General features: G+C 42.0%; 2 protein-coding genes across 3 annotated transcripts in view; one reads left to right on the top strand and one right to left on the bottom strand.

Moving 5' to 3' along the window:
- The window catches only part of TSG101 (tumor susceptibility 101), a 58,443-nt gene extending 47,582 nt beyond the window's left edge, over window positions 1–10,861 (top strand). The window contains exon 12 of the transcript XR_010147507.1: window positions 10,674–10,861. The gene's annotated coding sequence lies outside the window, so the exon portion shown is untranslated. The remainder of the gene's footprint in view (window positions 1–10,673) is intronic.
- Window positions 189–24,052, bottom strand: LDHAL6A (lactate dehydrogenase A like 6A). 2 transcript variants are annotated; one of them, XM_054662145.2, is made up of 8 exons: window positions 23,773–24,052; window positions 23,043–23,177; window positions 15,797–15,914; window positions 14,071–14,244; window positions 4,215–4,388; window positions 3,352–3,469; window positions 2,175–2,298; window positions 189–1,086 (listed from the first exon to the last, which is right to left on the bottom strand). In XM_054662145.2, exons 2-8 carry the CDS (start codon window positions 23,166–23,168, stop codon window positions 922–924), a joined length of 999 nt encoding a protein of 332 aa, XP_054518120.1. In that variant the 5' UTR covers window positions 23,169–23,177; window positions 23,773–24,052; the 3' UTR covers window positions 189–921. The 2 variants fall into 2 exon arrangements, with proteins under 2 accessions (XP_054518120.1, XP_009458321.4); XM_009460046.5 differs by having other exon boundaries at window positions 825–1,086; window positions 23,535–23,841.
- Between the last annotated feature and the right edge of the window lie 657 nt (window positions 24,053–24,709).

The raw sequence follows: 24,709 nt of genomic DNA, 5'->3' as shown, positions 1-24,709 counted from the left end.
AAAGCTCATGAGGCTACAAAGAAAAGTATATTCCAATTTGGGATGTTGTTATTAAGACAATTAGGCAGCCCACTCTACTCCCAAGAGAAGAATGACCAATTTAATCTGTTGTCACCAAGGGGTTTACAGCTTAAGGCCTTTTCTGTAAAAATTAAAATGCACTCATAAAAGAATAAAAAACAGCAAGGTCAAATCAAGGTTTTATCTAGTGTTAGGAACATTTAGATTAGATTACTCTGTGTGTGTGTATATATATACTTTTATTTTTACATTGTAGAGATAGATAGCATGTAAATGAACATAGGTATTAAGCCATAGAGAAGAATTACTATGCACCTGATGAAAAGAATTAGGATTTGTGTAACACAGTAAACACATTCTTGTGGACCAGATGGCAATTACGTATACATACAAGGCAAGTACTGAGAAGTACCAAAAACATCTTTGATGCTGTCACTTTAAAAAAAAAAAAAGTGTCATCTATCATCTGGATACTAAATCAAAGCTAAGGCCAGGCACAGTGGCTCACCCCTGTAATCTCAGCACTTTGGGAGTTCAAAACCAGCTTGGATGACATGGCAAAACCCCATCTCTACAAAAAGATACAAAAATTAGGCAGGCATGGAGGCACACGCATGTGGTCCCACCTACTCTGGAGACTGAAGTGGGAGGCTCACCTGAGCTCGGGAGGTTAAGGTTGCAGTGAGCCATGATTGTGCCACTGCCCTCCAGCCTGGGTGACAGAATGAGACCCTCCCAAAAAAGAAAAAAAAAAAAAAAAGCTGGAAGGCTATACTAAATAGGTCACTCTTTCCTCTATTTTTCCAACTTTTAGAAATTCAAATTTATTCAAAAGTTTGACATATACAATTCCATAACTACTATTTCATCTTCAATCTACAGAATTAGCTTTAAGCAACTTTAAAGCTTGAGCTCCTTCTGAATTTCCCAAAGTGTTTCCGCACTCTTTTGCAAGCAGGCCTCCTCTTCAAGAGTCAGTTTTACTTTTATGAGGTCTGTGATACCATTCTCTCCCAGGATACATGGGACACTAAGGAATATGTCTTCATTTATTCCATAGAGGCCCTGAAAGTAAAGACTTAAAAATTATTCCTTTTTTAACTTTTAACAAAGTTCTGCAATATGAGAAACAACAGTTGGGAACAGATTGGTATAGTACGAACTATGGCAGAGTACCAAGGCAGAGAACATTTTTTTTTTTTTTTTTGAGACGGACTCTTGCTCTGTCGCCCAGGCTGGAGTGCAGTGGCACGAGCTCGGCTCACTGCAAGCTCCGCCTCCTGGGTTCACGCCATTCTCCCACCTCAGCCTCCCAAGTAGCTGGGACTACAGGCACACACCACCACGCCCGGCTTTTTGTATTTTTAAGTAGAGAGGAAGTTTCACCATGTTAGCCAGGATGGTCTCGATCTCCTGACCTCATGATCCGCCCACCTCGGCCTCCCAAAGTGCTGGGATTACAGGCGTGAGCCACCACGCCTGGCCGACAGAAAACAATTTAAAACATGATTAGACATATTTATTGTTCAGTTTCAACCCACCATCTCTCCATATAGGCCCCAGCCTCCTGCCATGTTTGCTGGGGCTCACCCTTCTTTCCTCATCTCCTTACTCCATACCACTTCCTATCAGGAGACCACTTCAAAATTCCTATGACTTTGTTTCCAGTGAACTAGATCTGTCTTGTTTTATAACCTCTCCCATTTAGACTAGCAGAGGGATCTCACCCATGCCCCAACTCCCCTTTCCCCAGGAGACTAACTGCTAATTATTTTGTGTCTAGTGCTTCTTTCCTAGATCTCATCATTGGACATAACTGAAACTGTAAGAGAACAACTCCAAAGGTACCAAGGTCTGCCCATAGTGGTTCCCAGTGTTTCTAGATACTGGTAGAGTCAGTTCACTTAGTTAAATAATAAAGATGCCAAAACAGTTACTTTTATCTAATAAAAAGAAATGTCACACTAGACCAGCACAAAGGTCTACAAAGATAGGCTCTTTCCCCAATCTCCCCACTCTTCAGCAGCAAAGAACAGACTTCAGGAAGAGAGGTGCTTCCCACGAGATCAAACCCAAAACCAGAGTGCCTCAAAAATGTTCTTTACCCCTATTTTATGTTGAAGTTAATGATTTTTTGAACATGAATGTCCTACCTTACTTAGGGTAGAAACTGGATGCACTCTCCTAAGATTCTTCAAAATACTTTCTGTTAAATCAGCTACAGATAGGCTAATGCCCCAAGAAGTATAACCTTTCATTTTGACCATCTCATAGCCACTGTAGATAGAAGAAACCATAAACATAAGTTAGTTAAGATGCACTTGTCATTGAACTTCCACTTTGTAGCAACGTATCTAACAATGCCACAAAACTGCAGTGACTCCATCAACAACTTCTAGAAATTACTTGTAGTATGTATGCATTTTTTCTTTCTTTTTTTCTTTTTTTTTTTAAGTCTTGCTCTGTCACCCAGGCTGGAGGGCAGTAGTGTGATCTCGGCTCACTACAACCTCCACCTCCCAGGTTTAAGCAATCTTCCCTCCTCAGCCTCCTGAGTAGCTGGGATTACAAGCATGCGCCACCATGCGTGGCTAATTTTTGTATTTTTAGTAGAGACGGGTTTTCACCACGTTGGCCAGGCTGGTCTCATGCTCCTGATCTCAAGTGATCCACCTACCCTGGTCTCCCAAAGTGCTGGGATTAGAGGCATGAGGCATGAGCCACCACGCCCGGCCATATATATGCATTTTTGAGAGAGGGTCTCAGCTGGAGTGCATTGGCATCATCAGAGCTCACCTCGACCTCCTGGGCTCAAGCAAGCCACCATATGCTCAGCTAATTTTTTATTTTTTTTTGTAGAGATAGGGTCTCCCTATGTTGCCCAGGCTGGTCTCATACTCCTGGGCTCAAGTGATCCTACCACCTCAGCTTCCCAAAGTGCTGGGATTATAGGCATGAGCCACCATGCCCTGCCACAGTGGTTAAACATTAGAGTTACAAGTACAGAGATGCAGAAATTAATATGGAATCAATTCCACCACTACAATAAACACTATATAGCAAGTGTTTGAAAAAATACATTGTCAGTCAACAAGTGAGCACCTACCATGTGCTCAATACTGGGTTAGGCTCAGGAATAAGCAACACAGAATCAGTTCCTGACTGTTGAAGAATTTATAATCTGGTGAATATGATCACACAGAAAAGCAGAAGTGCAAATAAAAATATGGGAAATACAACAACATATATTTAAGGGACTAATCTCAACCTTCTAACAGAGTTCAGGCTCACAACTTCTAAGGTACTGAAAATGTGAAACTAGCATATTACCTGGAAATCACTTTTTTGTGGACATTTTCCCACTGCTCAGGATCTTTATCAGTTCCTATATCTGGGTTCAGATCCTTCAGAGGGACGCCAGCAATGTTCACACCACTCCACACAGGAACTAAGAAAGAGATACCCAAAATCCCACTTCTTACATGGTATTAGCAGGGTTTTGGTTTTTGACCTCAGCAAAACTGTTATAATTGCCCTGAGTGATTTCCAACTAGGAATGTTCCGATATCTGAGCCCCACTCCAGATATTCTAAATCTAGATCTCCACAGATGGGGATCCACAATTCTATTATCTTGGCAAAGATTCTCCAAATAAGAAAATTGCAGTTTTAAACTTTCCACTAGGAAGTTTTAGTTTTTCTCCCTTTAAGTCTTTTTCCATAGCCAAGGTTTACATTAAATAGATTTCGAAGGTTTTTAGCCAGAAGACACTAAGGGGGGACAAAAAGACTGCTATTACCACAGCACTCTTTCTCTTCCTTCTTATATTCTTCAGTTATACCCATCCCTTAATCTGAAGACTGCCTACTACATGAAGTACACTGCTGACCTTTCTGAACTAGAGTGTCCCAAATTAAATACAAACTATATCATGTTACTTAGTTCTCTATTTAAGAAAAGCGTTATAATCCTAGCCATCCATATGTAGGATTATAGTATCAATCTCACATTTTTCAAATCTGTATTTTTTGTTGGTTATTTTAAAAATAAGTGTGGTAAAAATTAAACACTACTAAAAGGGCCTAAAGTGGAATAAAGTCTTTTCTCCCCTCCCAGGAGCTACTTTACATTAAATGTCTGTATGATTGATAGGAAATAGATATTTCAGAGGCTCAGTCGTGCCTCAGGCTTACCACTTGAGTCGCCATGCTCTCCAAGGATCAGCCCATGACAGCTTTCAGAGTGGATGCCAAGCCTTTGCCCAATAAAGTAACGAAAACGAGCAGAGTCCAGATTACAACCACTTCCAATAACACGGTTTTTGGGAAATCCACTCAACTTCCAGGCTACATAAGTTAAGATATCCACTAAGAAGAAAAAGTTCATATCAAGAAATGTCCTCATCTACAAGGATATGTTTTTTAGATTTACCTAACTTAAAACTAGTAAATCTGATGTTTTGTGGAGGGGGCAAGAAACATGGTTCTCTATCCAACCCCAGCTATACGCCAACTCTTAAGAATAACTACCAAATAGAAGTAATGAAAAACCTTTTTGTTGATACTTTGCATAGCTTGGTATGCAGAAACACAGAATGTTCACTCCACAGAAAATTCTGAGAAATATGAATAAACAAATACTCTCTTATCAAGTCTTTCAAATAATTTTGCTTAGAGAATAACCCATTTTCAACAAAAAGCATAGTTAAGAGGGGAAGAGAGGGATGAGCGCAGTGGCTCACATCTGTAATCTTTAGTAGAGGTGGGGTTTCACTATGTTGGCCAGGCTGGTCTCAAACTCCTGACCTCAGGTGATCCACCTACCTTGGCCTCCCAAAGTGTTGGGACTACAGGCATGAGCCACCGTGCCTGGCCTAGTTTATATTCTTTAATGCATTTTTAAAACAAAGATTTTTAAAAAATCAATGACAAGTGTTATTTTAACCATAAAATAGAAGGAAGCAAAGAGCATTGAATAGTAGGAAAAAATTATTTTTTTAATAGAGACAGGGTCTTGCTGTGCTGCCCAGGCTGATCTAACTCCTGGCCTCAAGCAATCCTTCTGCCCCAGCCTCTCAAAGTGCTGGGATTACAGATGAGTGACCATGCCCAGCCTAAAAAATATATTTTTTTAAAACAGCATCAGAGGCCAGGTGCAGTGGCTCATGCCTGTAATCCCATTACTTTGGGAGGCCGAAGCCAGTGGATTACCTGAGGTCAAGAGATTGACACCATCCTGGCCAACATGCTGAAACCCCGTCTCTATTAAAAATAAAAAAATTAGCCGGGCATGGTGGTGCGTGCCTGTAGTCCCAGCTATTTGGGAGACTGAGGCAGGAGAATTGCTTGAACCCGGGAGGTGGAGGTTGCAGTGAGCCGAGATCGTGCCACTGCACTCCAGCCTAGCAACAGCAAGACTCCGTCTCAAAAAAAGAAAAGAAAAGAAACATACGTCATCACCAGGCGTGGTGACTCACGCCTGTAATCCCAGCATTTTGGGAGGCCGAGGCGGGTGGATCACGAGGTCAGGAGTTTAAGACCAGCCTGGCCAACATGGTGAAACCCCATCTCTACTAAAAATAAAAAAATTAGCCAGGCGTGGTGGTGGACACCTGTAATCCCAGCTACTCGGGAGGCTGAGGCAGAAAATTGCTTGAACCCGGGAGGTGAAGGTTGCAGTGAGCCGAGATCACACCATTGCGCTCCAGCCTGGGCGACAGAGCAAGACTCCGTCTCAAAAAAAAAAAAAGAAAATGAGAAAGAAAAATACTTTAAGAAGAAGCTTCACCCCAGAAATGCAAAGGTGGTTCAATATCAAAAAATCTGTCAACATATTTCATCAGATGAGATTTAAAGAAAAAGATAGATATGATCATTTTAACTGTAGGAAAACTCATTCAGGGATTAAAAAAATAAAACTAAATCTAGGAACAGAAGGAAACTGCTTTTTATCTTAAAAAGGTATCTATCAAAATCCAAAGCAAACATACATTATGAAGAAAACTTAAAAGCCTTTTCATTAAAGTCAGAAACAAGACAAGGATACCCACTATCACTGTTTCTATTTAACATTATACTGGAGAGTCTTCTAGGTTATGCAATAGGACAAGGGAGAAAAAAACTACCAAGAATAAACCAAGGCCAGACACGGTGGCTCACACCTGTAATCCCAATTCTTACAGGGAGGCTGAGGTGGGAGGATCACTTGAGACTTGGAGTTTGAGACCAGCCTGGGCAACATAACAAGACCTCGTCTCTACAAAATGTAAAAAGTAGCCAAGTGTGGTGGCATGCACCTTTAGTCCCAGATACTTGGGAGGCTGAGACAGGATCACTTGAGCCCAGGGGTTCAAGGTTACAATGAGCTATGGTTGTGCCACTGCACTTCAGCATAGGTAACAAAGCAAAAGCCTGTATCTATCTGTCTGTCTGTCTGTCTGTCTACCTACCTACCTTCATCTATCAATTAGTTTTTATAAACAGACCAAAGTCCTTATTTGGAGATGGTAGAATTATCTAATAGAAAACTGCTAATGCCTACTTGCCTGGGACTTTGAGGAGCTACTATAGGAGCAATGATTTTGTTTACTAAAACTGAATACCTTGCTATCTCTTTGATACATGCTTACAAAGCCTGGGTAAAAATGGTATAAATTACTTTTGAACCACCTCTACATTCTGAGGGCTTCAGCAGGGCAACGAAGAGGTGTTCTATGTATAGAATTTGCAATATCAAAAATAAGAAAATACTCGTAAGTGAGGAAATGTGTTGGGTTTTTTTTTTTAAGTGTAGTAGGACAATATTTCACAAATCATTCTACAAAGTGATTGTCCTGCTATTTCTGCAGTTTCAAAATAGGTGGTTTTTAGAGCCATTCACATAAATTTCCATTAATGAAGTCAAAATTATTTGGGGAAAAACAGGTAAGGTAAAGAGTTCACTTTCATATTATTTGAATTAAACCTGTTTTATTTTCTTACAGGCTCAGTCTTTAAGTAATAAAGTAGCAGCTTTCAAGTAAATGAAGTGTCTAAAATAAATATTGATTCAACTCTTATTTGAAAAATCTATTTGTTCTTGTTTTAGATGATTAGAATAGTATTTTAGGCATTTGTTGGTACCTTTTCCATTTGGTTGAACTTTTAACTTAGCTTTATGTAATAACTCATACTTTAAAAATAATAAATGCATCAAATTCTATCCTAAACATATGAAGACAATTTAAGATTCAGAATCCTGTAGTGGATCTCTGTGAAGGACATAATTTCTAATTTGTCTTTTTTGTAAATCCATATTTTTTATGGCAGATTTAAGTACTCAAATAGTAGAAATTAGACACTTTAAAAAGATATGAAGATGACATATTTTGTCCTCTGAAACAGTGTTTTCTAAACAGGTAATATTTCCATTAATATAAAAGTTAGAGCTTCTGTTCCCTGTTTAATATCCATTGATGGTAAAAAGTGATACTGAAACAGTCTGATCATACCACTATTTTAAATGGTAAGCATTCATTCTAATACCTGAGATGGAGAGAAGTATGGTAGAAATGTCTTTAAGTTTCCTCATACATAAAGCTGTCAAGTGAAGAACCTCGGTTAGTCATGCTGGGCCTTAAGAGGTTCGTCAACTGCCACTGAAACTCAAGGGGATTGGGGGACCTCTGCCAGGCCCTGGGTCTGGAACAGAGAATGTGACCTGTTTTAATTGGTAAACTGAAAACAGAGCAAGTAACTCAGCTGTGTCCCAGGGTACCCAACCACATTTTCTAGGTAAATGACTATAGATTTGAAGAAAAGGTTAAACTTTTCCTAAATCTTTGATCTTCAATTGTTTAGGTTATCTTCCTATATTATTTTACATCCCCTCCCTTACCGTACTGCCCTCTAAATTTTCCATTTTCCACTTCCATTTGGTCATTTAGTTCATGTAAATAGTTACTGGAACTTTTTAATTTGTAAAAAAAAAAAAAAATCCTAAATACTCTTAAATCAACAATTACAAACCTTCATAAGCCATTCTGGGTAGATTTTTGTTCTTTTGGAAAAAAATTTTTTTTTTTTTTTTTTTTAAATAGAGACAGGGTTTCACCATTTTGCCCAGGCTGGTCTTGAACTCCTGGGCTCAAGCAATCCTCCTGCCTCAGCCTCCCAAAGTTCTGGGATTACAGGTGTGAACCACCACGCCCAGCCTCATTCTGAACAGTTTTGAAATTAATACCTAGTATTTGTCATGTCTTGTATTTGTCATGTCTTGTGCTCCACATTTCCACAGTAATAAACTAAAATGCTATTTTAAAATAATGTCAACAGTGTGTTTTTGTAACTGAAATAAGATCTGTATGCAGGCGTGGCGGTTCACGTCTGTAATCCCAGCACTTCGGGAGGTCAAGGTAGGTAGATCACTTGAGGCCAGGAGTTCAAGACCAGCCTGGGCAACATGGCAAAACTCCAGCTCTACTGAAAATACAAGAATTAGCTGGGCATGATGGTGTGCGCCTGCAATCCCAGCTACTTGGGAAGCTGAGGCACGAGAATCACTTGAACCCAGGAGGCGGAGGTTGCAGTGAGCCAAGTTTGCGCCACTGCACTCCAGCCTGAGCAACAGAGCAAAACCCTCTCTCAAAAAAAAAAAAAAAAAAACTTCTAAAGTTTACAGTTTTACAATTCTACCACTACATGGACAAAATTATGCACTTAGGTAAGATAAATTAATATTTAACATAAATAAGAAACCCTTACTAATTGCTTGTTTTAATTTTTAAAATTTCACATTCATATCAGCATAATAAAATATCATATATAAACGAAAAGTCTGAAAATAGACTGCAGTAGGTCAGTTACTGAAAATAAAACACTGTTGAAATGTGGCCAGGCGCTGTGGCTCACGCCTGTAATCCCAGCACTTTGGGAGGCTGAAGTGAGTGGATCTCTTGGGGTTAGGAGTTTTGAGACCAGACTGGCCATCATGGTGAAACCCCGTCTCTACTAAAAGTACAAAAATTAGCTGGGCGTGGTAGTGCACGCCTGTAATTCCAGCTACTTGGGAGGCTGAGGCAGGAGAATTGCTTGAACCCGGGAGGTGGAGGTGGCAGTGAGCCGAGATCACGCCACTGCACTCCAGCCTGGGCAACAGACCAAGACTCCATCTCAAAAAAAAAAAAAAAAAAAAAGTGTGCTAGGTAAATAGGTAAATGTGAGTATTGCTATAAAGTTAGTAATGTTTAAAAAATAGCACCACAATCATCATAACTATTAATACATTTAGTTTTTATCCATGATTTGCCAAAATAAAAATTGGCACATCCTTGAAAGGGAGATTTCTAAAGGAACTTAAGAACTTCTAAAAGTGTCTCTGTTGATTCATTTAAATGATACTTACTTTTCCTGACCTTAAAACTCTGATTTGAACTTGCACTCCATTTTGTAGTGTTGCTACCTATACATATTACACATGTGTGAAGCCCTTCCTCTACTACAGAACCACCAAAACCAGGCCTTGAGGACTGTGGAGACACGGGAGCTGCATCTGAAGGCAGTCCTGCATGGGAATTAGTACCTACGCCTGAGAAACCCCTCTCTACCCAGATTGCTCTCAGAACTGCCTTTTCTTTCACTAAAATTTTAGCTAAATATTATCATTCAGTGCCACACGGTGGCTCACGCCTATAATCCCAGCACCTTGGGAGGCCAAGGCAGGCAGATCATTTGATGCCAGGAGTTCAAGACCAGCCTAACATGGTAAAACCCCATCTGTACTAAAAATACAAAAATTAGCTGGGCATGGTGGCACATGCCTGTAATCCCAGCTACTTGGGAAGCTGAGGCATGAGAATTGCTTGAACCTGGGAGGCGGAGATTGCAGTGAGCCGATATTGCACCACTGCACTCCAGCCTGGGTGACAGAGAGAGACTCTGTCTCAAAAAAATAAATAAATATTATCATTCGGGGGGAAAAAATCTTTCCTGAGTGGTATCAATTTTTGGTAGCTTAATACTAATTTAAAGTTGTCAGGTTTTTTTTTGTTTTTTTTTTTTTTGTATAAGAGTAATGAAGTTAATTGTTTCTCTTAACTTTTGAAGCACCTGAAATTTTGAAGATGGTTCTTAGTGAACCATTTTAACAGACTCACTAAAATAATGGAGAAGACTTTCTTCACATGGTTCTAATATCAGAATAAGTTTTCTAAATAGATATGGAAGATATATTTGATAGTGTGTACTATAACTGCATACACTGTCAAGCAAATACAGAACTAAGCTGTTAAATCATTTGAGATTGAGATTTTTTAATTTTTCCTTATTTTTACTGCTGTTAATGGCAGACAGCCAGTATATAAAACGTAGAAAGAGTATCCTCTGAATGTGCTTATTAGAAATATTAGTCAATAAATTAAATATTCTTTAATAGACTTCTGCCATAATGCATAGAGAAGCATCTTTTGCTAATGTGCACTTCTCAAATCTGTGGTGGGAGTGAGGTGGGCCAGTTAATGTTGCCAAGCAAGTGATGCTTAATTTGTTTTTCCTAATTTGTTATCATATAACCTTAATGACGCGGTACTTTGAGGGTAGAGGCGTTTTAGTGCAAATCAAAGTAGGTTGGGGATTCACTTAACACAAACAGTAAATGTGAACTTACTGTCCCCACAGACTTCAGTGCCCTGAACGGTTAGAGAAATTAATGAAGGAGCTCCACCAGGTGCCTTCACAACTCTGAGTCATATCAGAATCTCTCCACAGCTCTCCTTTCAAAAATGACACCGTGAGATTTCAGGATGTGAAAAAACTTACTGGAAAGTGTGTAAGAAAATATAAAATACTATTATACAATGTGATAATGTATCATCAGCTTATTTTCAGTGTGCTTCCTTGTAGCGCCGGACTACCACTTCTGAATTTTGGATTTGGTATTTTTTTTAAAGAATCAAACTCTTAAAAGAGGAAATGCTTATACCAATAGCCTGTATGAAGCAAAATTTATGTGAAAGCTAAAGATATGCATGCAGTTAAATATATAAATAAATCTCAATGCTATACAAAAAGAACTTTTGATAATCTATGAACTATTTTAAAAAAGAAAAAACAGCCTCAGACTTGTGGGACACCGTTAAACACACCAACATATATATGCATGTATGGTAGGACCAGAAGGAGGGGAGAGGAGCAGAAAATTATTCAAAGAAGTAACAGCTGAAACTTCCCAAATAGAAAAACATTATACATCCAAGACGGGTGCAGTGGCTCATGCCTGTAGTCCCAGCACTTTGGGAGGCTGAGGTGGGCAGATCAGTTCGGGTCAGGAGTTCAAGACCAGCCTGGCCAACATGGAGAAACCCCGTCTCTACTAAAAATACAAAAAGTTAGCCAGGAGTGGTGGTGGGTGCCCATAATCCCAGCTACTCAGGAGGCTGAGGCACAAGAACCACTTGAATCCAGGAGGCGGAGGTTGCAATGAGCCGAGATCATGCCACTGCACTCCAGTCTGGGCCACAGAGCAAGACTCCATCTCAAAAAAAGAAAAAGAAAAAACCTATACATCCAAGCTGCTCAATGAATTCCAAGTGGTATAAACTGAAAGACATTCACACTTCAACACATCATAGTCAAACTGTTAAAAGCCAAAGAGAAAATACTGGAAACAGCAAGAGAAAAACAACTTATTAAATACAAAAGAACCAAAATGAATCAGCAGTAATCCCTATCAAAATCCTTGCTGGTTTTACTTCAGAAATTGACAAGCTGATACATAAATTCATATGGAAATGCTAAAGATCCAGACAAGCAAAAAAAAAATATATATATATATATATATATTTTTTTTTTGAGACAGTCTTGCCCTGTTGCCCAGGCTGGAGTGCAGTGGTGCGACCTCAGCTCACTGCAGCCTCTGCCTCCTGGGTTCAAGCGATTCTCTTGCCTCAGCCTCCCAAGTAGCTAGGATTACAGGTGTGTACCACCATGCCCAGCTAATTTTTGTATTTTTAGTAAAGATGGGATTTCGCCATGTTGGCCAGGCTGGTCTTGAACTCCTGACCTCAGGTGATCCACCTGGCTCAGCTCCCAAAGTGCTGGGATTACAGGTGTGAGCCACCACGCCTGACCCAAAATAATCTTAAAGAATAGTCAGAAGACTTAATACATCCTGATTTCAAAACTTACCACAAAGCTACAGTAATCAACATATTTATAAATACTACTATGGAGTTGAGCTTCATGATATATTAAGTTAAAAATGAAAGAAGATGGAGAAAAACGTATGTAGTAACAAAAAGCTGTAAACCATAAAAAGTGTAAATGGTTACCTATAAAAGGATAGAGGCTATAGGGGAAAGGGCACAGGGACAGAAGCTGGACCACTTTGAATAATTCCTGTTCTCTAGAATTGATGTTGGAGCCATGTGAATATTTTATAAAACTGTGAAACAAAAGTTAAATAGTTCTTCAGCATCGAAATTAAAATGAATAAACTTAATTATGCACTCACTGTTGGTCTGCACAGAGAAAAACTACTCCAAATAATTTTAGAATACAGTAATTTGAATATCCCTAAACTACTAAGCTCCAGACTCATAATCTCTAGCTGTTTGACATTTCCCCTTGAGTATCATTTCAGGTATCTTGATTTTTCCCCTCTATATGTAACATCCCTGCCTCCTTCCCTCACTGACTCCCACCCGATCAGTAAATTTACCAACCCAGTTAAATGGAACTACCATCCCTTCAGTTACTCAAAGGAAAAAATCTCGAAGTTATTTTTTATTCCTCCCTTTCTCTCACTAGGCATAATCTATCAGCAGTCCTGCACATTTTATCTCCGAAGTCTATTTTCAGTTTGTCCACCTTGTAAATGCACCAGTGAGGAGTCTAGTACAATTTTGGAGAGTCAGGCAGTAAACTATAGCCCTACTTTCACTTCTCAAACAGTAATTTGGAAAACAAACCTCAGCCTTTAGAATATAAACCTTGAACTCATATAATTAAGCATATTATCTTCCCATACACACTACTTTTTTTTTTTGAGACAGGGTCTCACTGTCACCCAGGCTGGAGTGCAGTGGCGCAATCATGGCTCACTGCAGCCTTGACCTCCCTGGCTGAAGCAGTCCTCCCGCCTCAGCCTCCTGAGTAGCTGGGACTACAGGAATGCTCCACCATGCCCCAGCCTCCTGAGTAGCTGGGACTACAGGAATGCTCCACCATGCCCCAGCCTCCTGAGTAGCTGGGACTACAGGAATGCTCCACCATGCCTCAGCCTCCTGAGTAGCTGGGACTACAGGAATGCTCCACCATGCCTCAGCCTCCTGAGTAGCTGGGACTACAGGAATGCTCCACCATGCCCTGATAATTTTTGTATTTTTTTGTAGAGATGGAGTTCTGTCATGTTGCCGAGGCCGTTCTCAAACTCCTGGATTCAAGCACTTCACCCACCTTGGGCTCCCAAAGTGCTGGGATTACAGGCTTCAGCCACTGCATCTAGCCTCACACTAGTATTTTTTAAAGTCATTATAGTATATACACTAATTACAACTGTGCAAAGTACATATTACACTAACAAAACAGAAAGAGATTCTGGAATTATATTGGTGGTTTACGATTTAATATTCATTAAATTCTTTTTCTCCTCAAAGTTACTAAACCCACCCCCAAAAACTCCTTCACTGAACAGTGAAAATAAAGCTGTCCTATGCAGCCATAAAAAAACAAAATCATGTCCTTTGCAGCAACATGGATGCAGCTGGAGATCATTATGCCAAGCTAATTAATGCAGGAACAGAAAACCAAATACTACATGTTCTCACTGTAAGTGGGAGCTAAACATGTGGGTGCACATGGACATAAAGATGGGAACAAATGACACTGGAGACTACTAGAGAGGGAGGGAGTGAGAGCAGCAAGGGCTGAAAAACTATTAGGTACTTTGCTCACTACCTGGGTGGCAGGATCAATCCTACCCCAAACCTCAGCATCACACATTATACCCATGTAATGAACCTACACAGTGTACCCCCGAATCTAAAAGTTGAAAATTTAAAACAACAAAGCTGACCTGGATTAGTAACAATAAGCAGTTTGCAGTGAGGACTGTACTGGGTAATATTGGGAATCATTAATTTAAAGATGGATACATTTCGCTGGACTAAATCAAGGCGTGTTTCTCCTTTTTTCTGGCGTGCACCTGCTGTGATAATCACTAGATTGGAGTTTGCAGTGACCAGGTAATCTGAGGAAAGATTAGAATAAACAATCGATTATGAAAGAAAACATCTGGCATTTAAGTATACTTCCTGTTCACTTCAATCACCACACTATGTTTACCAAAGAGTGGGTTCCCTTAAATCTTCTAGTATGCCCAGACTACTTTTTAATTTCAGGAAATTAGCACTAAGTTTCCCTTGTACATTTTTTAAATAATAAAAAAAAAATGTAAGTCATGTGCAGTGGCTCACCCCTGTAATCCCAGCACTTTGGGAGGTCGAGGTAGGTCCATCACTTGAGGTTAGGAGTTCAGGACCAGACTGGCCAACATGGCAAAACCCCATCTCTACTAAAAATACAAAAATTAGCCAGGCACAGTGGCGGATGCCTGTAGTCCCAGCTACAAGGGAGACTGAGGCAGGAGAATCACTTGAACATGGAGGCAGTGAGCCAAGATCACACCACGACACTCCAACCTGGGTGACAGAGCGAGACTCCGTTTCCAAAAACAAAAACCTCCTAAATTGGGTACAGTAGTGCACTCCTGTAGTCCCAGTTACTTGGAGGCTGAGACCAAGAGGATCACACACGAGCCCAGAAGTCCAAGTCCAGCCTGCGCCAACATAGCAAGACACTGCCTCAAAAACAAAACAAAACAAAAACAAAAACAAAAAACAAAAAAAAACCTCACCTCCTAAAATACCTTTTGTATTATTTAGATGAAGAGGTCAAAATATGGATTACTCTGGCAAGAATATTTAGAGATAGATGTGGTGTGAACAGACCTTTGAATAGCAAATTGTTGGCTCATTCGTTTGTTCAAATAATTATCTCCCAGGTGCCAAGTGAATAAAGTACCGTAGTGAAGAGCTTAGGCTTTGGAATCAAACAGAACTGAGTTCAAATCCCTACTCCATCACTTTTTTTTTTTTTTTTTTTTGAGACAGAGTTTCACTCTTGTTGCCCAGGCTAGAATGCAATGGCATGATCTTGGCTCACCACAACCTCCACCTCCCAGGTTCAAGCGATTCTCCTGCCTCAGCCTCCTGAGTAGCTGGGGTTACAGGCATGCACCACCACGCCCGGCTAATTTTTATGTTTTTAATAGAGACAGGGTTTCTGTATGTTAGTCAGGCTGGTCTCGAACTCCCAACCTCAGGTGATCCACCTGCCTTGGCCTCCCAAAGTTCTGGGATTACAGGCATGAGCCACCGTGCCTGGTCCTATCACTTTTAATTAACCTTAGTTCAGAGGTACATCATCTCTAAAATAGAGTTGTGCTCAGGATTAAATTATATAAAGTGCTTGGGTCAATGTCTCACACACAATAGGCAGTCAGTTCATTGTAGCTGTCATGATAACTGCTGTTACTGCTGCTCACAAGGAACTCAGTCTGGTGCCGTGGGAAACCTTGCAAAGTACAACCCAAGGAATCTGAACACGTTATGAGAGTACAGAGTAGGGAGCAACCAGCCTTATCTATAAATACTGGGGAGGTCAAAAGAAATAAAGATGATTTTCTTAGATACTTGTTCATGTATATTAGAATATTTATAGTATTTAACTATGACATTAACCTTTGCTGGAGACAATATTTGGCATTTTCATAAAAGGGCTGCCATGTTGAAGATCCATTGTCTCACCCTTCAGTTTGCCTTCATCAACATCCACAAGGACAAGTTCATCACTCAAACCCTGAAAAACATTGTTAGTCCAATGGGTGTGAGTGTATCTCTTGATTAACTGGAGAATGAAAGAAAATTCTTATATTGGTGATCTATGTCTAGCTTGTGAATTATCAAAATCAAAGGAAACATAATAAATGATCTCATCATTTTGTCATGATATAAAAGTCTAAACCAGAAAAAATACAAGTTACAAAGAGGAGCATTTCAGCTCATCATGAGGAAAACAAAAACAGAAACTGCTTAGTAAATAGAACAATCTCTGAAAGTAGTGAACACCCCAATTTTCAATTTCAGCTGAGGCTGCACAGTGATAAAGTAGTGCTTCTGCTGAAGGAACTTCTCACCAGACCTTGAGCTTCTTGAGACTAGGAAGTCATTCATCCCCAGCCATCTGGTGCTTACTTATCATCCACCTGGCACAGAGGAGTTCAATAAAAGTTTTTTGAATAAATGGTATCTTAGTCCATTTTCTGTTCCTTATAACAGAATACATGAAACTGAGTACTTTATAAAGAAAAGGAATTTATTTCTTACAGTTATGGAGGCTGAGAAGTCCAAGGTCAGGGGGCTGCCATATGGTGAGGGCTTTCTTGCTGGAGGCAACTCTGCAGAGTCCCAAGGCAGCACAGGGCATCACATGGCAAGGAGGCTGCGATTGCTAAATTCAGGTCTGTCTTCCTCTTCTTATAAAGCTACCATTCCCACTCCCCTGATAACCCATTCATCCATAGATTAATCCATGGCAGAGCCCCCATGACCCAGTCAACTCTTAAAGGCCCCACCTCTCAATACTGCCACATTGAGGATTAAATTTAAACGAGTTCCAGAGGGGACAAACATTCAAACCACAGCAAATGGATTAACATATAGGGCTCCTTCCAACTCAAAAATATTTTAGTTCTATAATCAGACAGTTATTACCTACAGAAATCAATTCATACTATAATTTCTATGATGCTACTTTATATGTAAGAAAGGAGAGAAAATATACTTCTATTTGAAAAAAAAAAAAACACTAGAAATACAAGAAACTGATTCAAATAATTGCCTAAAGTGGATACTAAGGAAAGATTGGATGGAAACCAGTATGACTTCTCCATGTATGTTTTTTTGTTTTTGTTTTTGTTTTTTTTGAGATGGAGTCTCTTGCTCTGTTACCCAGGCTGGAGTGCAGTGGTGCAATCTCGGCTCACTGCCACCTCCGCTTCCTGGGTTCTAGTGATTCTCCTGCCTCAGCTTCCTGAGTAGCTGGGATTACAGGCATGCACCACCATGCCCAGCTAATTTTTGGGTTTTTTTTTTTTTGAGACAGAGTCTTGCTCTGTTGCCCAGGCTGGAGTGCAGTGGCGCGATCTCGGCTCACTGCAAGCTCCGCCTCCCAGGTTCATGCCATTCTCCTGCCTCAGCCTCCCGAGTAGCTGGGACTACAGGCGCCCACCACCACACCTGGCTAATTTTTTGTATTTTTAGTAGAGACGGGGTTTCACCGTGTTAGCCAGGATGGTCTTGATCTCCTGACCTAGTGATCCGCCCGCCTCTGCCTCCCAAAGTGCTGGGAGTACAGGCATGAGCCACCGCACCCGGCCAATTTTTTTGTATTTTTAGTAGAGACAGGGTTTCACCATGTTGGCCAGGCTGGTCTCAAACTCCTGACTTCAAGTGATCCACCTGCCCTGGTCTCTCAAAGTGCTGGGATTACAGGCACAAGCCTTAATCCACGCCCGGCCTTGTATGTATCTTTCTGAATTTTACTTTTACTTTTTGTTTCTGAGACAGGGGCTTGCTCTGTCCCCCAGGTAGGAGTACAGTAGCATGATCATGACTCATTGCAGCCTCAACTTTCTCAGGCTCAGATGATCCTCCCACCTCAGCCTTCTGGGTAGCTGGGACAACAGGCGCCTGCCACCACATCACAGGTGCCTGCCACCACATCTGGCTAATTTTTGTATTTTTTGTAGACATGGGGTTTCACCATGTTGCCCGGGCTGGTCTCAAAGTCCAGGACTCAAGTGATCCGCCTGCCTCAGCCTACCAAAGTTACAAGCGTGAGCCCATGCCCAGCCTAGTTTTTTTTTTCTTTTCTTTTTTTTTTGAGACGGAATCTTGCTCGTTGCCCAGGCTGGAGTGCAGTGGCACTATCTCAGCTCACTGCAACCCACACCTTCCCAGGTTCAAGCGATTTTCCTGCCTCAGCCTCCTGAGTAGCTGGGATTACAGGCGCCTGCCACCATGCCCGGCTAATTTTTTGTGTGTTTTTAGTAGAGACGGGGTTTCACCATGTTGGCTAGGCTGGTCTCAAACTCCTAACCTCATGATTTGCCTGCCATGGCCTCCCAAAGTGCTGGGATTACAGGCTTGAGCCACCGCACCCAGCCTTACTTTCAAATCTTGTAAATGTATTACCTTTTAACTACACATTCTTTTTATCTTTATTACATAATAAATTTTTCCTTGGAGGAAAAATAACGCCTTTGTGTTAGTGCTTAGAAGTAAATGATCAAGGCGGGACATGGCGGCTCACGCCTATAATCCCAGCACTTTGGGAGGCCAAGGTGGGCGGATCATGAGCTCAGGAGTTCGAGACCAACCTGGCCAATATGGTGAAACCCTGTCTCTACTAAAAATACAAAAATTAGCCAGGCGTGATGGCATGCACCTGTAGTCCCAGCTACTTGGGAAGCTGAGGCAGAAGAATCGCTTGAACCCAGGAGGCAGAGGTTGAAGTGAGCCATGATCGCGCCACTGCACTCCAGCCTGGGCAACAGAGTGAGATTCTGTCTCAAAAAAAAAAAAGTAAATGACCAAGGCCGGGCGCAGTGGCTCACGCATGTAATCCCAGCACTTTGGGACGCCAAGGCGGGCGGATCACCTGGGGTCAGGAGTTCCAGACCAGCCTGGCCAACATCGTGAAATCCTGTCTCTACTAAAAATACAAAAATTAGCTGGGCATGGGGGCACATGCCTGTAATCCCAGCTACTTGGGAGGCTGAGGCAGGAGAATCACTTGAACCCGGGAGGTGGAGGTTGCTGTGAGCTATCAGATTGACCATTGCACTGCAGCCTGTGCAACAGAGTGAGACTCCCTCTCAGAAAAAAAAGAAAAGGAAAGAAATAACCAAGCATCCATAATTTAAGCACATATCCAATTCACATTGTTAGTGCTTTTTACCTTTTTTCTTTTTTGAGACAGGGTCTCACTTTGTCACCCAAGCTGGAGTACAGTGGCACATTCATGGCTCACTGCAGCATTAATCTCTTGGTCTCAGGCAAGCTTCCTGCCTCAGCCTCACAAGTAGCTAGTACTACTAGCATGTACCACCGCATCTGGCATTTTTTTTTTTTTTGAGACGGAGTTTCTGCTCTTGTTGCCCAGGGTGGAGTGCAATGGTGCGATCTTGGCTGACTGCAACCTCTGCCTCCCGGGTTCAAGCGATTCTCCTGCCTTAGCCTCCCAAGTAGCTGGGATTACAGATGCATGCCACTGTGCCCAGCTAATTTTTTATATTTTTAGTAGAGATGGGGTTTCACCACGTTAGCCAGGCTGGTCTCAAACTCCTGACCTCAGGTGATCCACCCGCCTTGGCCTCCCAAAGTGCTGGGATTACAGGTGTGAGCCACCGTGCCTGGCCACCTAGCCAATTTTTAATTTTTATTCATTTATTTATATTTTAGAGACAGGGTCTTGCTTTGTTGCCTAGGCTGGTCTCAAACTCCTAGGCTCAAGTGATACTACTGCCTTGGTCTCCCAAAGTGCAGGATTACAGGCATGAGCCACTGCCTAGATCCAGCCTGGATCTTTTTACTCTATTTGAATTACTGGAAATTCAAAGCCAAGCGCTTTACATTTTAAACTAGACGGTACAACTGATCAACCTAGAAGTCTAAGCTGCATTACAAGCAGCCAGGTAACTGAGGTCAACATCAACACTGATAAATCATGACAGTATGTAGCCGGGATACGATGTGATGAAAAGTGGCACTTTATTCCTATGTCTTCCTCCCCAAAACCCAAAACCTCGGTCTCACCATTAAAAAAAAACCCACCAAATTCCAAGAGAAAGGTGTTCTACAAAATACTTGACTAGTACTCCTCAGAATGCTCAGTCATCAAAAACAAGAAAAATCTAAAGAAACTGTCATAGCCTAGAGGAGCCCAAGGAGATACAGTGACTAAACGTCATGTGGTATCATCCTGGATGGGATCATGGAACAGAAAAAGGACATAGGTAAAAACTAAAGAAATCTGAGTAAAGTGTGGACTTTAGTTAAAGGTGATATGTCAATATCCATTCTTTCATCGTGACAAATGTACCACACTAAGGTATACAATATGTATTAGAGTTCTCTAGAGGGACAGGACTAATAGGATAGATGTCGATATGAAAGGGAGTTTACTAAGGAGTACTGACCCACATGATAACAATGTGAAGTCCCACAACAGGCCATTTGCAAGCCGAGGAGCAAGGAAGCCAGTCCAAGTCCCAAAACCTCAAAAGTAGGGAAGCCAACAGTGCAGCCTTCAGTCTGTAGCCAAAGGCCCGAGAGCCCCTGGCAAACCACTGGTGTAGGTCTCAGAGTTCAAAAGCTGAATAACTTGGAGTCTGATGTTTGAGGGCAGGAAGCATCCAGCACGAAAGAAAGATGAAGGCTGGAAGACTTAGCCAGTCTAGTCCTTCCACGTTCCTCTGCCTGCTTTTATCCTAGACGTGCTGGCAGCTGATTAGATGGTGCTCACCCAGATTGAGGGTGGGTTTGCCTCTCAGTCCTCGGACTCAAATGTTAATCTCCTTTGGCAACACCCTCACAGACACACCCAGGAACAATACCCTGCATCCTTCAATCCAATCAAGTTGACAATATTAACCACCACACCATACTAAGGTGTAATGTGGGGTATAAACTGTTATCCTTTCAATTTTTCTGTAAATCTAAAACTATTCTAAAAAATAAAGTCTATAAAAATATATCCTAACAATCTCTCTGGACTCTCTTTCCTTATTTATAAAAATGAAAGTAAACAGAATATCCCATCTTTATATTCACAATCCAGTGCATTCCATTTTAATGGGCATCTTTTAGCAATTCTTTCATCCAACTACTAAATATCAATTACAGGAGGCACTCTTCTAGATTCCAGATACAACACTAAAAGAAACAAAGTGGATCTCGCATTACACTAATTAAAGTTTATGTATTATGGTAAAACTCAGTAATTTTTAAAGACATTACTGTTTCTCTACAAGGTTCATACCACAAATTCCTGACAATAAATTCCTGAACAATTCATATTGAGAATTCCTTATCAGCAAGGAGTTTTTAGGCTATCACCACCTCCTTGAATGACAGAAGTTGCAGTGTCTAGGGCCAGGACAGGGAAAGATTAAAGTGAGCCTTAACCTGAGGCTTTATAGGGGGATTGTGTACCCTATTTCCTAAGATATACAAATGCCATCGTTAGCAACATACTAGAATTCAAGTTCTAGAAGCAGGAGGTGACTGGGAAGGCTCTGCTTCATACCTTTACAGCAGGGAGCACCACTGAGTTTGAACAATGGGTGCTACAGGTGGCATTTTAAGCCTCCAGAGGTAAGCCACCAGTGGAGCCTATAGATGCTCTTACATGCCCGGTGGGGCCTGTGCCTCCCATCACCAGTTGCAATGGAATGCACTCCTGCCCTTCTGTACTCCTATCCACCACCTCCACCTGAGTTCTATCTGGGACCTCCCATCATGGATAGGGCCATGAAACAGGTGCAGCCCCATGGCACTGCCCTATCCTGGGCCCTGGAACCTCCCATCAGAAGCCCCAAAATTCCCTCCATTCCTGCAACCAAAGCCAAGCAGCAGCTGACAGAGGTAGGAGTTCCAGGGATATGGCTCAGTCCCTCCCTGAATGGCCCTTCAAAGCAGAGGTGATAAATAAATCTTTTATTTCAAGCTTTTCTATATATATTACCTGTATACTTATCTATTCATGCAATTAGAGATAGTCTATTCCTTTTTTCTCCTCTAAAAAGTAGGTCTAATATTTACTTTCCAGGGTTGTAATATTGGATAATGCATACAAACATACTGTTATCATTATTACTGATGTTAAAAAAAATGTGTTGGGCAAAGCAAAGTGGCTCACATCTGTTATCTCAGCACTTTAGGAAGCCGAGACCTCCTGCTTGAGGCCAGGAGTTTGAGAGCAGCCTGGGCAATACGTGGAGGCCCCATCAAACAATCAATGAGTCACAGATGTGTTGGTTTTCACGTGTGTGTATTCTTCATTAGCAATGAGGACACTGCTGATAAAGGCATTACAATAGGTAGGACAAAATGAATCATGGGGAATTTGTATGGCTGGCAGGAGCAGCAGTTGGCTGCGGCTGCTGTCCTTAGTGCCATAAGGTCACTATGTCATCTAGATATGAAACCCAGAGGCAATCCTTTAAATCCAATGACTCATGCCAGGATTCAAGGTTATATAAAAGATGGCTTAAAACATTTTACAGATATTTCATTAATAAAAGTATAGCTCAAAGTGTCTTATGATTTATTAAAACTTTATGGTAATAAAGTTCATATCAGGGTAATATTCTTAGAAAGGGGTCAGAATCTTTTTTTGGCCTCTGTCTATAGCCATAAAACTTTATCAGCTGTATCAATACTAAGAACAGCTAAACACTAAAACTAACCTAACATGAATAAGGAACGAAGGGAAATAAAGATATACAGACTAGGAAATGGGAGAGAGATATTTAAATGAAAAAAGATTATTGTATTTGGTACTCGTAGGCTGCCTACCATCACTGACACGCTTGTATACTCTTTTCTGCCACCTATTTCTCCAGTTTGTTTTGTGAGCTGAGTTTCCAAATCAAGCAAAGGGGTACCTCATATTGTCATTACGTGAAAGTGAAATGTCAACATACTTTCACAGAGATGCTTCTAACCCACATGATATCATCATACAATTTTTAAAAAGGAGCGCCCTCTGGGTGAACAACTTAAAAAAGGGCACCTTTTCCTCTGATGCCCCTCACACTGGCTCCCCACTCACCACCTTGAACTGGACACAACCTGCACAACCATACGCTGTGGCCTCGCCTCCAACTGAGGTGAACCCTGTGGTGCAGAGCACACAACTTACTTTTAATAAGATGCTGATAGCACAAGCCACACCAACCGATCCAGTTCCTACAATGGAGATCTTATTGTGATGAATGGCCTCCTCTTCTGCGAAATTCTTAATAAGTTCACTCTTGATAGTTGCCATCTTGGAAACCTAACAGTGAAGACAAATTGCACAGCCATTTCCAAGACCTGGAATTGGAAATGGCTTGGAATTCCAAGACCTGCGGTGAGAGCGCGTATAGAGAACTCCTGGGCCCCTGTGTGGAAGGAGGTGCTGCAGACACACAAAAGACCGACAAATCTGACCAGCAAAGAAGCTGGGTAGGTTCTGGTCAGGCAGCTCAGCATCCATGAAGCGGACCAGGGGAAGGAGAAGGAAGCGTGAGTACAGTTAAGAGGAATTAAGAGAGAGAGAGAGGAAAGGAACAGGGGTTGCTCCACCAAACATGAAACTACAGCTGGGACGGCACTCCGTCCCGCAGCTGACCCCCTTTTCTCTCCCCTTTACCCTGCTTTTCCCCCAACCTCCAGTTCTCAGCTTCAGGACTGCGCCCGGGGTCCGCAGGTCCAGGTGAGAGGTACTTCTGGCCACACTCACAGGGGTGAAGGGCCACCCGCGCCCGAGCAGGTCACATGCCGCCTGGCGGAGACACAGAACCATCCTTGGGCAAAAACAATTCGCTCCCGCGGCGCCCGCTCTCTGGCTGCTCCCCAGGACTCTTGCAGCCCAGCTCATGGCCACTCACTCAAGAGGTGAAGAAAGAGAATGGAGGAAAGTGGCGTTAAAGCTCATCGAGGCACGAAGGAGATGAACCGCCGACTAACAGACGCCGGGTCACCCCCTTACTGCAGCTGCGCGGACCGCACCCAGCTCGTGCAGGCATCGCAGGTGTGATGCTTGGCAGGTGTGATGCTTGGCAGGTGTGATGCTTGGCAGGTGTGATGCTTGGCAGGTGTGAGGCCAGAAGCGGGCTGTGAAGCACCGCGCCTGCGCCTCTGCCTGCCCGCCCCGCCCCGCCCCCGCGTGCGGGTGGGCGGGCTGCGGTGTAGGTGGTTGGCCGGCTGCAGAAGGCGCACGAGGTGCTGCAGGCACAACGCAGTGCAGGGCCTCTGCTGTTGGGCGGAGTTGTTTGCCTAGAACCCATCCACCAGAGAGCCCAAGTAATTTTATTTCTAACCAAACCTTGTCTGGATGTATCTGAAAAGGACTTTTTGACTCTCACGTGAAAATTTTCCCCCAGCCCTGTAGGAGAAAGGGACCTCAAGATTAACTTTTACCACCTCAAATGTGAGCTAAAGTAGAAAAAGTAAAATTTTAAAACTCTGGGCCGAGCGTGGTGGCTCACGCCTGTAATCCCAGCACTCTGGAAGGCCAAGGCGGGCGGATCACCTGAGGTCAGGGGTTCGAAATCAGCCTGGCCAACATCGTGAAACCACGTTTCTACTAAAAATACAAAAATTAGCTGGACGTGGTGGTGCACCCCTGTAATCCCAGCTACCTGGGAGGCTGAAGCACAAGAATTGTTTGTGAACCTGGGAGGCGGAGGTTGCAGTAAGCCGAAATTGTGCCACTGCACTCCAGCCTGGGTGACAGAGTGAGACCCTGTCTCAAAACAACAACAACAAAACTCTTTATGCAAAAGGAATTTTGAAATAAGATATGAAACCTGAAGAATTTGTTGA

The sequence above is a fragment of the Pan troglodytes genome, chromosome 9 (assembly GCF_028858775.2).
Source record: "Pan troglodytes isolate AG18354 chromosome 9, NHGRI_mPanTro3-v2.0_pri, whole genome shotgun sequence".
Classification (NCBI taxonomy): Eukaryota; Metazoa; Chordata; class Mammalia; order Primates; family Hominidae; genus Pan; species Pan troglodytes.
This window is presented reverse-complemented; position numbering and strand designations above follow the sequence as displayed.